This window comes from Pelophylax lessonae (genome assembly GCF_965119305.1).
Source record: "Pelophylax lessonae genome assembly, chromosome: 11".
Taxonomy (NCBI): domain Eukaryota; kingdom Metazoa; phylum Chordata; class Amphibia; order Anura; family Ranidae; genus Pelophylax; species Pelophylax lessonae.
The window spans coordinates 35,972,169-35,993,653 of NC_138778.1; the positions used below are offsets into that span (position 1 = coordinate 35,972,169).

At 43.4% G+C, this 21,485-nt stretch overlaps 1 protein-coding gene across 2 annotated transcripts in view; it reads left to right on the forward strand.

The window, feature by feature from the left end:
- The window catches only part of RPRD1B (regulation of nuclear pre-mRNA domain containing 1B), a 137,992-nt gene extending 119,397 nt beyond the window's left edge, over positions 1 to 18,595 (forward strand). For both annotated transcript variants that reach the window (XM_082272018.1, XM_082272017.1), the window contains 2 exons: positions 517 to 692; positions 18,376 to 18,595. In XM_082272018.1, the coding sequence (XP_082128144.1) occupies positions 517 to 692; positions 18,376 to 18,525 (326 nt within the window). In that variant the 3' untranslated portion in view covers positions 18,526 to 18,595. The remainder of the gene's footprint in view (positions 1 to 516; positions 693 to 18,375) is intronic.
- Positions 18,596 to 21,485: the final 2,890 nt, after the last annotated feature.

The window sequence follows — 21,485 nt, forward strand, 5'->3', positions numbered from 1 at the left end:
AAATATCCAAACCTGGAATTTATCTTTAAACTTTACTTTGCCTTTGTAAAAATAAGTCGCGTGTATCAAGGTGCACATTTCCTTTAACTGTAACCTCTACCAAAATCTAAGTGACTAACCCTTGAATAGTATTTATTCTTTATTGTGCATCTCTGTGCTTGCACAGGCTCCTAAATTTCCCATTGCTGCCAGAGGAAAAGGTTCAGATTTTGCGTTTTGCCATGCAGGAACATCACTTTCGCCAAATATTTAATAACACTGTAACGGGCTTCTGAAAATGTTCAGCAATGCCAGCATTTGCATTCATGTTGCATTATTTTATTGTTCATCCCTACATTAAGCCATGTAGATCTGGATGGCAGCCTCAATCTAAATGGGATTCTATTGGATGCTGATTGCTGACAATGTTGTAGCGTTTGATAACTGAAGCCTGCCATTACTTAAACTACATCAAAATCAAGGAACTTACTCTTAAATTCCTGTAACCTTTTGTATTTTACTTTTTTTTTTTTTTAGACAAAGAGGCAGCAGAGCGGCTTTCCAAGACAGTAGATGAGGCATGTCTGCTACTGGCAGAGTATAATGGTCGGCTAGCGGCAGAACTAGATGATCGCCGGCAGCTGGCAAAGATGCTAATGGAGTACACACAGACCCAAAAGGAGACTTTGAGCAATAAGGAGAAGAAGCTGGAGGTAAGATCACACGTCTGTAGAATTCAGAGATGGTTTCTATCTCTAGAAAGAGTCCTGCCTATTGTGGATGAAAACCTAGCGCTATCAGCATTCCATTTGTTTAATCTGAAATGGGGGCCAAAAAATATTTTTTAAATACAAAAGGCATATTTATTCATTATTGAATTTTGCTGTCCTATGTGTATAGGCATTTATCCAGCTTCAACCAACCCTATGGGCACTTGTCAGCTCTTAAAATAGCCTTTTTGTTTTTAAATTTGTTAAAGAGGTTGTAAACCCGTACAACCTTTTTTTTTTTTTTTTTTTTTTTTTTCTTGCAACCTGTAAGAGAAACACATAATGAGCTAGAAATGCTTACCTTAGAACGAGCCCCCGCCGTGCCGTCCGCTTACCTCTATGACGGGCGACATGTCCAGTCGCCCGTCTTCCCGGATCGCGCGCGGGAGCCGACGATCACGGCATGGGGCTTTGAAGAAACGGCACCAGCGGCCGTTCCTTCAGAACGCATGCGCCAGTGACGTCACTGGCTGCATGTAAGGTAAATATCTCCTAAACCGTGCAGGTTTAGGAGATATTTACAGTACCTATAGGTAAACCTTATTATAGGCTTACCTATAGGTAAAAGTGTCAGAGGAGGGTTTACTTCCTCTTTAAGCTGTCAGGTGGAAGTCATTTGGGCAAAGGTAATGCCATATTCTGCCCACCTGGTCTGTGCTCCATTAGGTGAAAGAGCACCCGACTTTACAGTGTGCTGTCACATAGTGGTGCTATTGACCCGCCTATGTGATGGCATAAAAAATAGTGTAAACAAAAAAAGGTAAGGTAACACATAGTAAAATAAAAAAAAAAATATATGTATATTTTTACTGTCCCCTGCCCCCCCATGTATGCCCAAAAGACCATTAATGCATGCAGCTGGTGTGCCTATGTACAAAAACCTTGCGCCACGTGTGAGAGCAATAATTAGTGCCAACATTTATGGTTAGCTCTAAATTGATAGCCTGGTTTTAAAGGGTAACTCCACTTTTGTGGGAAAAGGGTAGCAAATAAAAAAAATAACTTAGCATTTACAATACAATTGCTACACAAGTCACATTGTAATTGTTAAATGTTATAATATTGTTCAAAATGACCTTTCATTTTCAATATGCAGCTCTGTAATTTTCTGTATAATGCAATGCAATATGGCAACCTGGAGGCGCATTGTACACAGATGGTGTACAAAACATCCCCTAGATATGTCGTTTTTACTTGTGTGATTGGTTCACAGAACTCTGCACTAAGATACAAGTTAGATTTTGGGCATCCCCTGCAGCAAAAATGGCTTTTTTGTAAGATATTCCCAAAGGAAAATCACATCTAAATAGATGCAGATCCTTCCACTTGCCTTAATAGAACCCTGCAGGTGCCGCAGCTGATTGATAATTATAAAATCACTCCCATACAAATTCACTTTGCTTATGGACACAGAAAAACAAACAACTATTTCTTCAGCATAACAAAAGGCAGGAATCTGCAACAAAGTTCGCGAAAATCCTTAGGGCTCTTTCACACGGTCCGCCTCCGTAGGCGGATCCGTGTTGCTCAGCGGGGATCGATCCACGATCCCCGCTGAGCCGGCGGATGACAGCTCCGTCTCCGCTTGCAGAGCGGAGAGGGAGGTGTCTCAGCACCCGCTGCCCTCTATGGGGGATCGGATGAGAGCGGACCGCTTGTCCGCTCTCATCAGATCTGATCCGATCCGATTACTGAACGGATGGAAAAATAGGGTTTCCATCCGTCCAGATTTCACGCACAGGATCGGATGCGGTGGGCAGCGGGTGTCAGCGGAGGTGTCTCTGCTGACACCCGCTGCCCCATAGAGCTGCATGGAGGATCCGATCAGATCCGCCTAAAAAACTGACAGGCGGATCTGATCGGATCGCCCGTGTGAAAGAGCCCTTAGAATGTAAATAGATCACCTAGAGGGGAATGTTTTTTTCTCAACCGAAGTGGATTTATTTTTTATAACCTTGACTATGGACAATTTTGGGTACTAAAAATTGTTGCTTTTTCACTGACATGCAATTTTAAGGCTTAAATGGTTTGGTATTTGATTACTGTACTCATCACAACCTTAAATTTTTTTATGCTTTACCAAATAATAATTGGGTATTATATTGGGTTTGTTTGTACAAAAATTAACTGCGCTAATATGTGACATTGAAAATGAAAACTGACACCATTTTATTTTCCAGGGTCCTTGTTTTCACAAAATACTATTTTTTTGCGGAATTAACTAATCTTGTAATGTGTGTAATAACTGGGGAAAAAAAAATATTCATGAAGCGGTAATAGCATGCATACACAGCTTGGGGTTTATGTTGCCAAGGAGGAGATCTGAATTGTTCAAACCCCTATTGGCCGTTCTCAAATGAATGGATATATTGGAAAGCATGCTTGATTTGCCTGGATTTTTTTAGGGAGCTAATCGTTTTTAACCACTTGCCTTCTGTGCACTTAAACACCCTTCCCATCCAGGCCAATTTTCAGCTTTCAGCGCTGTCACACTTTGAATGACAATTGCGCGGTCATGCTACACTGTACCCATTTGAAATTTTTATCATTTTTTTCACACAAATAGAGCTTTCTTTTGGTGGTATTTAATCATCTCTGGGTTTTTTATTTTTTACAAAAAAAAAGAATAAAAACAAAAAATTTTGAAAAAAAAAAAAGTTTTTCTTTTCTGCGAGTAAATTTTGAAAATAAATTTTTCTCCTTCACTGATGTGCGCTGATGAGGCGGCACTGATGGGCACTGATAGGCTGCACTGATGGGCACTGATGAGGTGGCACTTATGGGCACTGATGAGGAGGTACTAATATGCCGCACTGATGAGCACTGATAGGCGGCACTGAGAGGCGGCACTGATGAGCACTGATAGGCGGCACTGCTGGGCACTGATAGGCGGCACTGCTGGGCACTGATAGGCGGCACTGCTGGGCACTGAGAGGCGGCTCTGCTGGGCACTGAGAGGCGGCTCTGCTGGGCACTGAGAGGCGGCTCTGCTGGGCACTGACAGGTGGCACTGCTGGGCACTGAGAGGCGGCACTGATAGGCGGCACTGATGGGCACTGGCGGATAGCACTGGACACCGACGGGTGGCACTGATGAGCGGCACTGATGGGCAGCACCATCAGTGCCCACACTCAGTGCCCATAGTGCTGCCAGTCAGTGCTCATCAGTGCCTAGATGAGCAGGCACTGATGGGCACTGACTAGCAGCACTATGGGCACTGATTGTGGGCATTGATGGGGGGCACTGATGGTGGGCACTGATGGGGGGGCACTGTGTGTGTTTTTTACCTTGTGTTATCAGGGCATTGGTGATCAGTGCCCTGATTACATGTCTCTGTGTCCCCGGCGGCTAACGGCTCCCCCTCCTTCCTCACACTGCAGGCTCCGTGTGAGGAAGGAGCGCCGGCGATGAGAGATGATCTCATATGTTTACATATGAGATCATCGCTCATTGGACGGCCAGATCACGTGGTGAATGGCCGCTGTGATTGGCCATTCACCACGATCTGTGATCGGCCGTGTCCAATGGACACGGCCGACACAGATTTTCCCCGCAGCGCGCTCGCGGGAGCGCGCTGGGGGCGTGTCACTGGGAGGCCGTTTAAAAACGGCCTCCCGAAAATTCGAGTCCGCGCTGCAGCCGTATATAGGCTGTAGCGCGGACGGGGGGTGGTTAAACTGTACTTGCAGCCCATACATGGTTTTTTGTTTTACCAGCGGGTTGGTCGGAAAAAAGACCCGATTCCCCCATCCACACATTCCAGATGGAGGGGAAGGGGGGCAACCCCTGTTAAACTATTTTGTTCTACTGGCGGAGGAGTTCTTCCCCGCCATCAGATTACCACTGATCAGTACTGCCGGCTATAGATGGCGGACTGATCAGTTGGGTAAAACCTGACTGAGTGATTGTTCAGAAGTCGATAGGTAGATCAACTTCTGTACAACCACTGTCCCCATTCATGGTTCAAAGTTTGGTCAAACTAACTTCTGTACAGCCACTGACTTCTGGACCAGCCTAATTTTGATCCATGTATTGCCAACTTTTAGTAAACCAAAAAAATAAGAGAGAAAAATAAAACTGTTGCCCACGGCAACGTTTGAGTTTCCCATTTTAATTTTCTTGACTACTCTTGAGGACTGACCATTATCATTTTATTTACAATATAAACATTTTGATGCCCCCCCCAGCTTTTGGACCACAGAAGATCATAGACCTGGTAAAGGGTTTCATCAGCACTTCACAGATGTTTATGATGTGGTAACTTGCTGTGTGTCCAAATTCTCATGAAACGTGGGGGTCAAAGTGATTAGCTGCAGATAAGTTAGTCTACTAGTGACCAGTTTATCAAACTGGAGAAAATTCTCCTTGGAGTGGTCTCTCTGCAGGGCTCCAACACAACTGCCTTCTGATTCATAGCTAGAGCTCTCTGAAAAAGACAAACCTGATTTCTGATTGAAGAGTTCTAGCTTTGACTCAGCAGGGGGTGGGACAGAGTCAGACCTCTGCAGAGTAGCCACTGCTTCCCCACAGAGAGCAAGGGTCCTTCTCTACAGCATGCTGTCAGGGGGTGGTCTTTTTCTAATCATGCTGAGCCTGTTCTCTACAGAACTCAAACAGCAAGACTTTTACTGCCGGTTCACACTGTTCCAACAAGTAGCGGTCCATGCTGTGCAATGGTTCCTATTCTAATAGGAGCGACTCAAGTCACTCCGACTTAGAAAAAGGTTCCTACACCTTTTTTTTTTGCAAAGTCGGAGTGACTTGCATTGACTTCCATTATGTGAAGTCGTTGCAAGCCGCGCCGAAGTCGTGGTGCACGGGCGACGGCATTAGTCGCCCGAAGTCGGGTCGGATCAGTGTGAACCGACTCTTAGCCTTTTGTTTTGATACACCGGGAATATTTTTTAACTGAAATAAACTGAAAGTTCAATTGGACTTTTAGATTTTCTGTTAAAACGGTTCTTGTTATCCAGTGACCTCCCATGCACCGTTATCAGTTTTTACCCTGTTACAGTTCCAAAAAAAAAAAAATGCTGAATAAAGCATGAATCATAATATAACCATGTAACTGTCATCCTGTACATAGCAGATAAGTGCTGGTGCCGCACCACAAGTTGTTCAAAAGAAGCTCTTGCTTTTGAAAATGGGAGCAAAAGGGGAGAGAGGTTGTAGATGACATTTGCAAATTAATGAAATCAAATTTCTTAAGCTCTTGTTTGCATCTGTGCCTCGTTATTGCCTTCACCTTCAACCTCTGAGTGGTGATTGGGTGCAAATATTCTTAATAAGAATGAGGCTTTTCCAGGGTTTGCATAATTAAATAGGATATTAAAGGCAAAGCTCAGGGTAATCATCTATACAGTTGAAACGCATAGAGTATCTGAATTGTTTTACCTACCTGGATTAAAACTCAACCCTAGGCAAATATAAATGATACAAATTAATGAAGCTCGGTAATCATGAACACAAAACTAAAGCAGAACTATATTAATGCCTGCTCAAGCAATGTGACATCTGCAAGCTTACTTGCAGGCATGACATATTTTTGCTGGCTTTTTCCATGTGTGGGATCTCCAGCCTTCCTGAATTGCCATACTGGGATGATTTAACTTCTATAGATTTTTTTTTTCCTTCCGGCAGATGCCGGAATGGTAAATTCAGCTGCATATGCACAGTTCAGTGTATTGTGCAGGCAGTTTGCAAGGAGGAGATGAGCAGAACCTATTGCAGAAGAGAAAAGGTAAAGTGTAACTTCACCCAAAAGGAAAAGTTTTGCTTATCTGCCCCCCCCCCCCCCACCCTCCACTTCTCTTTAAGTTTTGGCACTCCATTTTTTCTGGGCGGGGTGGGGAGCGGGTACCTGGTTTTGACAGGTACCTGTTCCCACTCCCAGTCAGATCGCTGCAGTGATCCGAGCAAAAGTTCGGCTCCCATTCCTTCCCCTGCAGCTTTCTGGGACATGTCACAGGTCCCAAAAAGCTGTGGGACCATTCACAAAGCACAGCGCAAGTCGCACATGGGCAGTGGGAAGCCATCTTTCCAATCTAAACATGCTGGCACCTGGACCCGAAGAGCCGGTTTAGGTGAGGACAGCGCGGGATCCCTGGACAGGTAAGTGTCCTGTTATTAAAAGTCAGCAGCTACAGTATTTGTAGCTGCTGACTATTTTAATTTTTTGTTTTCAGGGGGAAGAACCACTTTAATGCCCAGTACACACGACCCGAAAATCGGACAACGTTCCGTCCTTTTTGTTTGGTTGATAGGAACTCTCAATTATATTCGCAAATGGGAGAGGTTACTTACGATACAAATTTTCTCGGACGATGATTCAAAAGCTTCCGGTATGCGTAACCACGCTGTAGCGTGTGAGGGGAAATGTCTACTGCTCATGTGCTGTCTACTGCTCACCATCTCTTTCGGACGAACATACTGATAATACGATTATCGTACGATGTGTTATAATACGATCAAAATTTTTATGCTTGCACGGCCGGATAATATCGGGCGAACTGTCGTGATCGCCTCTCGTAAGCTGTGTACGAACGATCAGATTATCGTCCGATCTTTTCACAGGCGTTATTTTTCGTCTGATTTTCGGATCGTTTGTACGGGCCATTAGTCTCTTCTGCAATTAAAAAAATAAATAAAAAAATTCAGGTGGGCTAAATTAGTCACTGTCATTTTATGTTTTGGATATTTCCAAAAGAGAGAGACCCTGACAGTGTTCCTGCTCACCTGGAAGTTTTTAGTTATCCATTTCCATGTCTCTGTATTTTTTTGCTTTATCCATAATAAAAATTAATAAGTAAAAAAATAAAAATAAAATCAACAGAGAGAGAGAGAAAACCCATTATAATGACCACGGTAGGTATGTGGACTCCAGGAATGAAAAAGAGTAAATATCTCACTTTTTCTTGCATCTCTCTGGAATTTATGTGTCAGGTGGTTTTAACTCTACAGTATATACGAAAAACTAAAATTTCAGTTTTGGGAAAACGTACCACTTAAAGGCCAAGGTTTTCTAGGCTTGGGGAAACTGATCTAGTGTTTAATACATTTACTAGAGAAAACGCTGATGATACGTAGACACATGGTTAAAAAATGTTGAAGACAGGTCTGGAATTCACCCCTACGCTGGGGACACTCACTGGCTTAGCAGCATTTGTCCTTTTCCATTCCCGAGAGACATACCATGTTTGATGAGATGACATGTGGTGGGAAAGCAGACATGGTGGGGTTTGTTTATGCTTGTGTGACTAATAAAGCAAATATCACTGGGGACATTGTGGACTCTACAGAATCTGATAATCCATTTGTCGTCAGTGCACTAACTACAGTGTATGTTCAGAAGCATATTCTTGAAAGATCTGCTGCACATAAAAAGAAAAGCACTGTGCTTGAAATATATAATGGTATAAATAATATATATGCACACAACAGGATTCTTAAAGCAGAACTTCACCCAAAAGGGGGAAGTTCCTGCTCTTCCATTCCCCTCCTCCGCTGCCATATTTGGCTTCTATTTTTTGGGAGGGGGGGGTGGGGTTGGACAGGTACCCACTCACTTCTGCTCGGACCACCTAGGCCAGTGGTCCTCAACCCTGGCCTACAGGGCCCACTAACAGGCCATGTTTGCAACATAACTGAAATACATCCCAGGTGATATCATTTGCTGCTCAGTGATTGCAGTACTCTAGTCTGCATCTCCCCAAGGTAAAACTTAAAATCTGGCCTGTTAGTGGTCCCTGAGGACCGGAGTTGAGGACCACTAACCTAGGCAATCTGATTGGAAGTTCTTTCCTCCTCTCACTGCCCACAGCCTTCTGGGGCACATTACAGGTCCCAGAAGACTGCAGGACCATTCACAAAGTGCAGCATGGCTCGCACGAGTGCAGTGTGAAGCCACATAGATTCACAATTGGCTGCCCACAGTTAAAGTGGTTCTAAAGCCTTCAGGTTTTTCACACTGATGCATTCATTGTATTAGGGTGAAAAACCTTCTGTGCTGCAGCTCCCCCTCAGACCCCCCCTTTTCTTACCTGAGCCTGATCCGATCCAGCCGCTGTCTCTCTCTTCATTGGACAGATTGATATTGGCTCCCACTGCTGTCAATTAATCCTGTGACACAGGAGCTAGATTGGGACCGAGTCCCACTGTCTGTGTCAATGGAAGCAGCAGCAGGACTCGGGAGTGAGCTTGCACGGGTGCCCCCAGGGAAAGCGGATTTCTGTGGGGGTCCTGAGAAGAGGAGGGGCTTGGAGTGCTGGCTGGGGACCACAGAGGAGGATGATCGGGGCTGCTCTGTGCAAAACTTTTGCACAGAGCAGGTAAGTATAGGCATGTTTGTTATTTTTATAAGAAAAAATTAGGGTTTACATCCCCTTTAAGATGCCAGGAACCATAAATGAGTTAAACTGGCTCTGGTGAGGACAGAGCTAGATCCCTGTACAGGTGAGTGTCTGTGTTTTAAAAGTCAGCAGCTACAGTTTTTGTGGCTGCTGATTTTTTCATTTTCACACATATGGCTGAAGCTCTTCTTTAAGGTGGAAGTTCACCTTTTCACAGAAAAGAAAAGGTGAAATGGCTCCCTAACCCCCCCGACCAACATTGTAAGTATGCATTACAGATCTTACCTGGGGTTTGGCTTTAAATTTGCAGGTTATCTCCTGCTGTTTGCTGTGTCATTCTGCAAAAGCAGATATCACTGTCCCTGCGGTGACTGTCTGACATCCATTTTAGTCTGTATTGTATTCTCACGGTCAGGTTGGAACAATTTATTTTTTATGTGTTCCCTGCTAGGCAATCAACATTAGTGATGCATTATGCTTCTCTGAGCAATATTTCCTCTATTAGTCACTCATTCTATCAATTCTCCTTCCTAGATTTCCATGTATTCCCACCACACTCATCAGATAAAGCTATTTGTCCTACCCATAGCAGAACAAAATGAGCTTTGTATGACTCAGTCCACCCCCCTTGTCTCTCCAGACCTGCCAAGCTGATACCGTGTGCTACCGTACTTTAGTTATATTGGCATTGTATCAGGTATTCAGAACTGGCCTTCATTCATCACTAGTCCACCTGTAAATCTATCATTCGCATTTTTCTTTATTTTTGACATTAAAATTAGACTCTTCCTTCCTGTCTCCTTCGATCCCTAGGAGCGGTGGAACGTTTTAAAACAAGGAAATACATAATTTCCTGGAAATGTTTAATATTGGGAATTCACAAAGGTTATGTAAAGTCCAGATGTTGCAGCACATATTTCTTTAATTTCCCCCTCCTGATTTGTTGTAGACCAGTGAAGGTTACATGGGGCTGAGCAGTGAGCTTAGCTATTATAATGATCGGACCCAGCCTTGGTGTCATTGCAGTGAATAATTAAAGGGCGTAGAGGCATTTAATTCTGTCATTTTATAAACATTGCTTGAGTGAGACCTGAACATGTATATCTGTAGCAAAACATATTTTGAATTTGTTGCACATGACCGATTAATTTGTTTCAATTGATGTGTTCTCAATTGGAAACCATTGTACCGAGACCATTAAGGATTGCATTACCGAAACTGTAGATGATGGGCAGTATGTTGGAGGATTGGATTATGTTCCCCTTACAGACATATTCATCTGTGTTGGGAATAAGTAGAAGTGATCTAGTTTGCCATTCAGAGCAAGTAAGTTCAGTTTGACACTATAGACCAGACACATATCTAGGCCTCCTAGAAATTCTGCCATGCAAAAATGCAAGGCACAACACAATGATACACTAACGTAAATGTAACCTCAGTCCCTAAAAGCTTGCATAAGCTTTAAGGCAATGATGCATTTTTTTTTTTTTTTTTGTTCAAGCAGCGGGTTGAATGAAAAAAAAAAAATAAATACTTGTGGAATCCCTCACAATGAACTAGGGCTGAACGATAGTCGATATGATAGCGACTATTTTCTGCGGGCGTGGGCGATATTCATATCGCCGAAGACACAATATTTAGCATTCGGCAAGGGGCATGGCTGGAAGACGTGCGGGACGGACGCGGCTTGTGAGAGCTCCAATACCGCCGTACAGAATCCTCAGCAATCCTCCTAAATCTCCCCTATTCAGGGAGAAAAAACAGCTAGGGGAGACCCATCGAGGCACCAGAGACCAATACTGCCCGGTATTGCGGAGGAAAGACTCCGTTCTGAGGAGCGTAGAGTTGAGGCCTACACAGGCACAGAAGCCGCGGCCTTGCCTAGATCGGAGCGCGATCGCGCGCTCGTGGTTCCTGGTAAGGCCTACTTACTCCGCACTCATTCGGGACTTGCCTCCATCCCCCGGGTGCCCCCAAAGCCATACACAGACCTCCTAATCTTCACAAAAAGGACCCCAGTGTACTCGTATCCCTCAGCAAGCTGTGCCGACCGCCATCCTGGCTGCATGGGGGGGGACACAGATCCACAGCAGACTGCAACTCTCTCACCTTGTTCAGCAATCCCCCCTTGCATAGAACTCTTAGCAGCCGCTCTACAGCATTAGGCAGGGAGAAGTCGGGACTCGGGGGTATTCTTCTACCTCCTGCAACCACTGTGAGTCCTGACTCCGCCTAATCCACACTGTCAGTGTCTTCTTCATTCCACCCAGTTAAATATCGCGATATATATATATAGTTGAAAAACAAATATCGCAATGTACTTTTTTCCCCAATATCAGAAGTCGAGAGATCAACTTCTATACAACAAGCCAGCCCACAGATGGATCGAAATTTGGCTGGTCTCTGCTGAACTGGCAAAATTTCGATTCATCTATGGCCGGCCTAACCTGCAGAATTCAAAACTAATTTTCAGCATTCTTAAAGGATAAGTTCACCTTTGGGAACATGTTACATGTTCCACCCGATTTTAGTAGTAGTGTTGCAGGCACCGCCCGCTGCCCCCCTCCCTGTGGCAGCAGTATGGGGAGAAGTTTCCCGTACTAGCTGTCACTGTTTGAAAACAGCATGGCCATGTGGGGCTCCGCCCACACTGCCACGTCATTTATACACACAACTCTGTGTGTGAATGAACTACAATCCCCAACATCCTTAGCGGCTGTTCGCTTGTAGTTCTCAATGAACTACCACGTCACTGTGGAGTGCTGTTGTAGTTCATAAAATCTTCCTGTCAGCGAGTATCGGCTTTCCCAAACGGGATGTATGGGTGAGCAGCTACACTGACATTGTGCAGGAGACCCGCATGGCATCAGTGATCTACTGATTGCTGGTGCAATGCTTTACAGGCTCCTACTACAAAAAATAATAAATGCACATTTCTCTATCGTTTATTGACGGACGCAGTTCTCTGATCCATATCAGTAGGGTTATACTGCCCCCCCTACAGGAGTAGGACACTACTGATATGGATCAGAGAACTGCATCAGTCAATGAACGTAAGAGAAAAGGTTTTTACGGTAAGTCAAAAATCCAGTTTTCTCTATCGTTCATTGACAGACACAGTTCTCTGATCCATATCAGTAGTGTCCTACTCCTGTAGGGGGCAGTATAACCCTACTGATATGGAGATCAGAGAACTGCATCCGCCAGTGAATTTAAGAGAAAAGTATTTTACGGTAAGTCAAAAATCCATTTTTTTTTTTTTACCTGCAGAAAGATGTACATTTATTATTTTTTGTAGAAAGGTGAACTTATCCTTTTAAAGTTCCGGCCTCAAAATCGACTTTGGGCCATCCGCTTGGTGAGTGTCACCTGAAAAAGAAATGGATAATCGCAATTTTTTTTTTTTCTTTACTTGATATTGAAGAAAATATACTCATCTTTCTTCCTCTTCCTCCCGCCGCGGCCCGCGCCGTCACTTCCTTCTTGCATTGATTCCTGGGAGCTGAATGTCCTCGCTCCCAGGAATCAATGCGCCTGCACCGGCCCCGCTCGTCACTTCCGGTGCAGGCACGTCATTCCCTGCTAAACAGCTTCTGGGCATTGTGGGACCGAAGAGGACAAAGAAGAGGACGCGCTGGCTTCAGCTGCCCACACCTGGGCAGCGCTGGAGAAGAAATTTTCAAGGTAAGTATTTCTTCTAAAAGTTAAGTGCAACCCGGGACAGTTCAGAGGCTATCCATTATGGAATGTACTAGCCCTGACTGTCCCGGGGGTATTTTTATTAAAAAATCGTGTCCCAGGCCAGAACTCCGCTTTAAATGTGCAACTTTCATTAAAATACATTGCAGTCCTGCCATGAAAGGTCCTTGTTTAGGAACTTCCTGTTGTAGGGCTCTCCCTGTCTTCCAGTTGTGTTCCTACGTTGTCACATGGTCTTCTGATGGGAACGACACATGGCCATTTTAGTACACATCGTGCACTTTTGTCATGACCAGGGAGCCTGCCCTGAACAAAAACCTTTGCTGGAGTGCATATACACAGGAAGTGGCTATAGAAATGCTGCAGGAGATCAGCAGTACTGCGATACAACAAAGGAACTGGTGAAAACTTAAAAAAAAAATTAAAGTTTCATTGTTAGCATTCACATCTATTTTAATTTAACCAGATAGATTGACTATGGGGTGAAGTCGTTTGATTCCGATTTGGGCCAATATTGCTGACCGTCTCTCAACAATTATAATTGCCTTGTTGTTCTGTTGACCATCGCCCCACTTTCGTGATCTGCATGCATGTGAAAGTCAGTGAGTAGGAAAGTACTGAAGCCAGACGTTTAGCCTGCCGACATGTTCAATAGGGAGTCCGCTGCGTCAGCCCTGTATTTTTCTCATGACTTGTTTGCTTAAAGTTGTCAAGGACTGAAAAGGCTGAAGTCACAAATACACACAGAACAAATTCTATCTAACATTTTGCTTCATAAACCATCCCCAGTGTGCCTGCTTTAATAGGTTTCTTCCATAACGGGTCACAGATGTTTCTAACTTCCAAAAAAAAAGTTCTTTGAAGTTAGCTTAATAATTTTTTTGTATTTGTAAAGTGAACTTGTCCCAAAGCAAGGCAATTTAACCCTTTCACACCCAAGGGTAAAACACAGGGCTTTTTTTCAGCTGGAACTTGGTGGAACTCTGTTCCACCACCTTTGGCTTAGACCATCCCCTCCTATCACTTGTAAACAAAGGGTCATGATTGTGTTCCTGGACCTTTTTTTCTGAGAAAAAAAAAAAGCCCTGGTAAAACAAATGTTAATACCTAGGCACAATTTTGCAACTTAGACATGTTGGTAAAACCATACTTTGTGCATCCAGGTGGATTATACCTTTTTTTTTTCCAGGACAAATTGAGCTTTCATTTGGTGTTAAAAGATAATGGATATCTCCTGATTTGTTTTTTTTTTATTGTCAAAGAAAAACTAGCTCAAAATGGTAAAAATAAAAAATAGTAAAAATATATATTTTTTTTACATTTGGCTGTATATTTCTTGTTACTACAATACTGTTCCACCAAAGAACAACCCAAAATAAATTCTCTTGTTCCTAACGATTGCAGTGATGCCACATATTTGTATGTTGTTGTATGTACCCATCAGTAGTGTGTATTTTACTTTTTTTATTTTTTTATTTTTTTATCCTATCCAAAGCACATGGACACTAACTGATACTAATTAAAAAAACAAAAATGTAAATCCTGCCCAAAATATACTGACCCTGGCCTTGACTTTTGACCCAAATACTAGCCCTGGCACTGACCTAGATCAAACCTTGATCTAGGTATTTTTCCTAATTTATTTATTTTACGCACAGTTGTTTGTTTCTCTGTCTGCAAGGAGAGAGCAAAACCGTTTATCTTTCCTCTCCATTTACAGGGAGACGGAGGGGGGGCTTCACAGTGACTGACCACTGTGTTAGCCAATCAGAGGCCAACACAGCGATCGTGTGACCTGGAACCGGGAGTTTCATGTCCCCGATCATTAGTACGGGACCTGGGGATCCCACTGTGTGGCTTGACTCAGACGGATACACATAGTTACATAGTTAGTGAGGTTGAAAAAAGACACAAGTCCATCCAGTTCAACCCATGATGCGTGTGTGTTTGCTTTTAACCGTACATTGTGTACCCCTGTATGTTGTGGTCTTTAAGGTGTACATCTAATAGTTTTTTGAAACTATCTATGCTCCCCGCTGATACGACTGCTTGTGGAAGAGAATTCCACATCCTTACCGCTCTTACAGTGAAGAACCCCTTACGCACTTTAAGGTTAAACCGCCTTTCCTCAAGTTTTAGTGAGTGGCCACGTGTCTTATTGTATTCCCTTTCTCTGAATAGTTTGTTCCTTATGCTAGGGTCGCCAGTACAGTATTTGTACATTGATATCATATCCCCCCTCAATCGTCTCTTCTCCAGAGAGAATAGGTTCAGTGCTTGTAGTCTTTCCTCATAGCCGATGTCCTCCATTCCCCTAATTATTTTTGTTGCCCTCCTCTGGACTTTCTCCAGTTCCAGCACATCCTTCCTGCGGACCGGTGCCCAGAACTGGACAGCATACTCCAGATGTGGCCGGACCAGAGTCTTGTAGAGCGGGAGAATAATCTCTTTATTTCTGGAGTGAATCCCCCTTTTTATACATCCCAGTATTCTGTTGGCTTTGCTTGCGGCGGCTTGGCATTGCATGCCACTGCCAAGCCTGTTGTCTACCAGTACCCCCAAGTCCTTTTCCATCCTAGACTCACCCAGAGGTTCACCCCCTAGTGAATAGCTTGCTTTCTGGTTTCTGGCACCCAAGTGCATTACTTTACATTTTTCTACATTAAACCTCATCTGCCATGTGGTTGCCCACCCCGTTATTTTGTTCAGGTCTGCTTGCAAGATTTCCACATCCTGCATAGAAGATATTGGCATGCCTAATTTAGTATCATCTGCAAATACTGAGATTGTACTAGATATCCCCTCCTCTAGATCATTTATGAATAAATTAAACAGGATTGGTCCCAGGACAGAACCCTGGGGGACCCCACTTTCCACACCCGCCCAATCCGAGTACTCCCCATTAATCACCACCCTCTGGACTCTCCCCTGGAGCCAGGTCTCTATCCAGGTACTCACCTTATGATCCATACCTACCTTCCTTAGTTTGTACAGTAAGCGTTTGTGAGGAACGGTGTCAAAGGCCTTTGCGAAGTCCAGATACACCACATCCACAGGCTTACCTTTATCTAGGTGGCAGCTCACTTCATCGTAGAAGGTTAACAGATTGGTTTGGCACGAACGATTTTTCATGAATCCATGCTGATTTCTACTTATAATACCATTTTCATTACTAAAGTCTTGTATGTGGTCCCTTATCATCCCCTCCAAAATTTTGCAGACTACTGATGTTAGGCTGACCGGCCTATAGTTACCCGGGATATATCTCGGCCCCTTTTTAAATATTGGTACCACGCTGGCTTTTTTCCAATCAGCTGGCACCATACCCGTCTGTAAACTATCCTTAAAGATCAAGAATAATGGTCTGGCAATCACCTGGCTGAGCTCATTAAGAACCCTCGGGTGCAAGCCATCCGGTCCCGGGGATTTATTTATGTTAAGTTTCTCTAGTTTAGCTCTAAGTCTATCCTCTGTTAGCCATGGGGGCACTTCCTGAGGTGTATTATTTAGTTCGGCCTTACAAGCGGGTTTCGTGTAGCCCCCCGATTCCTTTGTGAAGACTGAAGAAAAGAAATTATTTAACACTTCCGCCTTTTCTCTGTCCTCAGTGGCCATTTTTCCTTTATCATCTTTTATGGGGCCAATGTGCTCTGGCCTGGCTTTCTTACTGTTTATATACTTAAAGAACTTCTTGGGGTTCTTTTTGCTCTCCTCCGCTATATGTCTCTCGTGTTCTATTTTAGCCGCCCTGATTTCATCTTTACATTTCTTATTACACTCTTTGTAGTGCTTAAATGCTGCCAATGACCCCTCAGTCTTGTATTTTTTGAAGGCCTTTTCACATGTATGCGTCCTCGCGGGAAAAAAGCCCAGTCTAGTGCGGCCACATATAGGCGTACTGTTGACTTGAGGGGGTTAAACTAAACCTATGTTGTGTAAGCAGAGGTTACCTTCAGAGAACACCTTCATAGACCACTACCTATTTAACAAATGTATTTATTTACTTTGGTGACCTTAACTTTAATGTCAGTTTATGCGGTAGTTACTGTGCTTTTTTGTTTTTGCTCTAAATACGCCATAAACGAATAGTGAATTCACTTTTTCATGATCACGTGATATTTGGATGAAATGAGTGACGTGATTCAAGTAACATATGCAATATCCTTTAGTGCATTGATCCCAGTATCTTATGGCGAAGAACGCCTGTATTCAACTGCGAGGGCGGGTTTGGAAGCTTACAAGGGCAGTGCACAATTAGAGTCTACTTTTTAGTGCATCTGGGGAAGAATATAAAATCCACACCATCCATTGAGAGAGAAATTTCTCATGATATGTTACTCACTAAATGTATCAATGAGGGTGGTTTAGGAGTTTTAAAGAGAGATGGTATCAATTGTCTACCTGCTGAAAGGAAGTGTCTCAGACCTAATATCTGTTTTAGGTAGGCTGAACCTGAAGCCCTTAACCTATTTGATTGGTTCCATACTTTACTGCAGACCACTACTATGATACATAGGGGAGATTTACTAAAACTGGTGCACACAGAATCTGGTAGACAATCAACATCTGGGTTTTAGTGTCAAAGCTGCCTTAAGTGAACAAGCTGAAGTTCCAGATTCTGTGTGCACCAGTTTTAGTAAATGTCCCTGTAACGGAACCTCAACCCACACTGTACTTGTGGACTTCCGTCAGTATATGGCTTCCTCCCAGTAGTGAACATAGATATCAAAACCCTAGCCGCCCCTATACAAAGCTAGCTTACAACATGGCTTGTACAAGTTAAGGAACCTTCTCGGATAAGAACTGTTTATTCAAACACAGGCACAAAGAGAGATACACTGTGGGACAAACCCTCCCCCTTAGCAGCCAATCCACATACACATATACATCCCATAATAGGTTGATCTTAAGGCAGACAGAAACAATAGAACAATGGAGTACAGGTACTTAACAATAACAAACCCCAGCCCATCTCACTATCTAGCAAGGGTCTATGAGACACTCCAACAATATTCAAGCAACCTGAAAAGTCAAATTGTTTATCTTTATATATTTCTTGAGGGATATTGTTAAGAAATATTATTGTCCCAAATGAATGAGGCCCTTCATTCTTTCCGCACAAACCACAAATCTAGAACCAAGGATAACCGGGGTAACACGAAATGCTGAGTCCGGTGTGGTTGTACAGCGAGTCTGATTAGTGCAGACCCGACTGGGGTTCTTGGTAACCCTGTGCCCCTAATAGACACAGGGTGACTTACACATAAGAGGGGCCGGGCAAGCTGGACAAGGAGTTTCCTGACCTCTCTAGTCTGGATTCCACGAGCCCCCCACCCAAAGTGACTCCTGTCAGTCCCCCATACTGTCACCAGACTAAGCCCAAAAGATCCATTCCATCCCAGACATCTGCACATTCTCTAATTCTACCAATTGACCGTTGGAATGCTGATAAGCTATAAAGTATTAACCATAAAATGTATTATATTAGAAATGTATTCTGTTGTGTAGAACACATCTTAAAATTGTAATAGTAGTATGGACATTTGCTCATTTCTGTTGTCTCTGGTTTTGTTTTGTAGGAATACAAACACAAGCTTGCGCGTGTAACGCAGGTCCGAAAAGAGTTGAAGTCTCACATACAGAGCCTGCCTGACCTGTCACTACTTCCAAACGTTACAGGTGGACTGGCACCTCTTCCTTCCGCTGGGGATCTCTTCTCTACTGACTAGGAGCAACTCTTTGTTTGGTCCACTCCTTTATCCACCGACATCTAACCCTAAACACCAGCAGAGGAGGAGGAGTGGAACTTGGAGAGACTGGAATTTTGATCCTCATTGAGTTATGACCCTATTGCGCCTAGCTGCGGTGACTACAAGCCAGTGCGCCATCTCTTTCCCAAGTAGTGTCTTAGTGTCAGCGGCTAATGGACAAAGCCAAGAGGGTATTTGCTGGGCTCCCACCATCGTTTTTCTTTTTTTTTTTTTAATTATTTTAATTTTTTTTTTAGAGACTCGTTTATGATGTGTGCACCGAGTATGCTTCTTGATTAGCTTGTTTGGCAGCTTCTCTTTCCTGTTCTAATCAGGAGATGGAGGAATGAATTTTGTGTTCAGGTGCAGCATGGCTAATTTCCTTGTAATGTGCTGCTGGTCAGAAGTAATACACAATATAGTGTGTCTCATTTCTGAAGTGTGTCCGAGAGTCTGTATACTGTCCATATACATTTTAATGGCGCATTTCCTGGGTAGCTGTATGCAAGTTCAGCCTCTAAGGCTCCATTCACACCAATGCCTTTTCTCATGCTTTTTGCAGAAAAGCAGGACAATATTTTTAATACGGGTTCCTATGGAATATGTTCATGTCAATGCATTTTTTGTGCCTCTGCAATTTTGGAAAGGGTCAGGGACTTTTTTAAATGCAAAACACTGATTTTTTTTTTTTTTTGGTTCAATCGACTTCTGTGGAGAAGCTGCAGAAAAGCATGTAGTGCATTTTTACTGCGAATTGCGTTTTGCAATTTTTAAATCTGCCCAACAACAAATTTGCCTAAAAAAAATAAAAAACATAAAAGAACGCAAATCAGGGCAAAATCGCAAAAAGCAATTCACTCAATAGCAACATGCATAGGTGTGAATGGAGCCTTAGGTCTAATTGGAAAGCGTTACAGTGGTAAACTGATGCTTTGCTTCTACAAATGGACAATGGACCTATACTCAGAAAGGTAACTTAAAACCCAACTGAAGCCACAGAAAGTTGATATTCAATGGGTGTTTATACAACTGGTCTCCATTTTCATAATCTAACCTCCACTTTTCTGGTATAGTAATTGCACAGTGTGTCTAAATATGACTGCACAGTCTAAAAGGCTGCAGAGGTTTACTATGCTGCTCAGTGCACTCTGTATCATAACAGAAAGACACCCCCTTATGCACTGCACAAGGTTGCTTTGTGATGTGAGGTGTGGTCATTATATTTACCAGCATAGAGCTCTGGAAAAGGAGGGCAGAAAACACATCGTTCCTAGGAGAAGACTATTTTTAATCATTTTAAAATAATAGGCATGCTCTACAGGGGTGCAGGGCTGCAAAGAGGGGGAAAGAAAGGTGTACTTAATGGGGTTTGAAGCTGAACTCCAGTCTAACTGCTAAAATGTTGTCTGGAGGATAGGATAGAATGAGAACAGAGGCGGTCCGTTCTCATCCGATCTCCCCATAGAGGACATCGGGGATCTGACAGCTCCGTCTCTGCATACAGAGCAGAGACGGAGCTGTCATCCGCCTGCTCAACGGGGATCGGCGGATTGATACCCCGCTGAGCAGAACGGACTCCGTCGGGCGCACCGCCCGTGCTAAAGGAGCCTTAGCATGATGAAGAGAAATCTATGCATGAATAGCTAGCTTCAGACAACACTACAATGCTGCAGAGCTTGATTAGCCCTGACATGCTACTCAGTCCTGCAGAGTAAAGTATTAGGATAAGCAAATCTAAAGACCAATTTAGATACTTCTAGGTGCATTTATTCTTAGACTAGTTAGTGTTTTTTTTTTCTACCCTTTTGGAGTTCAGCTTTAAATTATATCTAAAGCCAAACTTTTTTTTTTTTTTTTTTTTAGTTTTGGATAAAGTAGAGAAGGGTTAAAACTTCTTCCTTTTTTTTTTATCTGCCAGCTATTAGCTGCCTACCATTGGAAAGATTTTCCTTCAATTCCTGTATCAAAACACATAGGGAAGTCCGAAGAGATTTCTCCAAATTAAGGAAAATTCTGTGTTGGCTGTAAGCTAAAAGAGAATTCACATTGGAAGACTTCACTCTTTTTCTGATCGCTGAGAACTTGCACCAGGACCAACTGAGACGGCGAATCTCCTAAGAGAGGACAGAGGCTCCAACTCTTCCCTATGTTATCCATAACGAAAAAAATGTGGCTTTGGTGGAACTTTAGAACTTTAAAGTGGAATTCCAGGCTATACCTAACATCTTAAAAATGTTCAATTCTCCTAACGCCTAGTGACTAAGTTGTGTAAGAAAGATGTATATACTTGCCTATTTTCATGACCTTCGGTCTGTTTACGAGATCTGATCCACCAACAGTGGATGGGCCCATATGAGCCTATGGGGTACGTCACCGCTCCCGGGCATTACTAGCAGCTGTCGAGCACGCTCTCTTCTTCCCTGCCGCCATTGCTGGCTGACATAGGGAAGATCACATGACCGGTCCTGAAAAATCTCTTACTGTGCATGAGTGAGTACGCTGCGCCCTGTGAAGGGTCTCGTAGTCTTCTGGAATCTGTGATGTGTCTCAGACTGCCGGGGAAGGAGGGAGCTGAACTTAAGGCTCAGATAGGGGAGGGGGGTGCAGAAAAGCAGAACGTCCCCTTTTGGGTAGGGCTTTGCTTAAGTTTATACAACTTTCTTACACATGATGATCAATAAAGTTGTTACAATGGGTGGGGGGGGGGAGCATTTTTAAAGCCCCTTTCGCACATACAGTTCAGTTCATCAGTTGAGTCATGTCAAAATGTATCAGTTTTTCACCCGTTTTTTTTTTTACATCCACTACCAATGCAAAAACCGATGAAAAACAGACCGTTTGTCCGTTTACATCCGTTTTTCGTCCGATCCGTTTTTTTTTTTTTTTTTTTTTTTTGACGGCTGAAAAATGGGGCATTCATCTGTTCCAAAAAACAGACA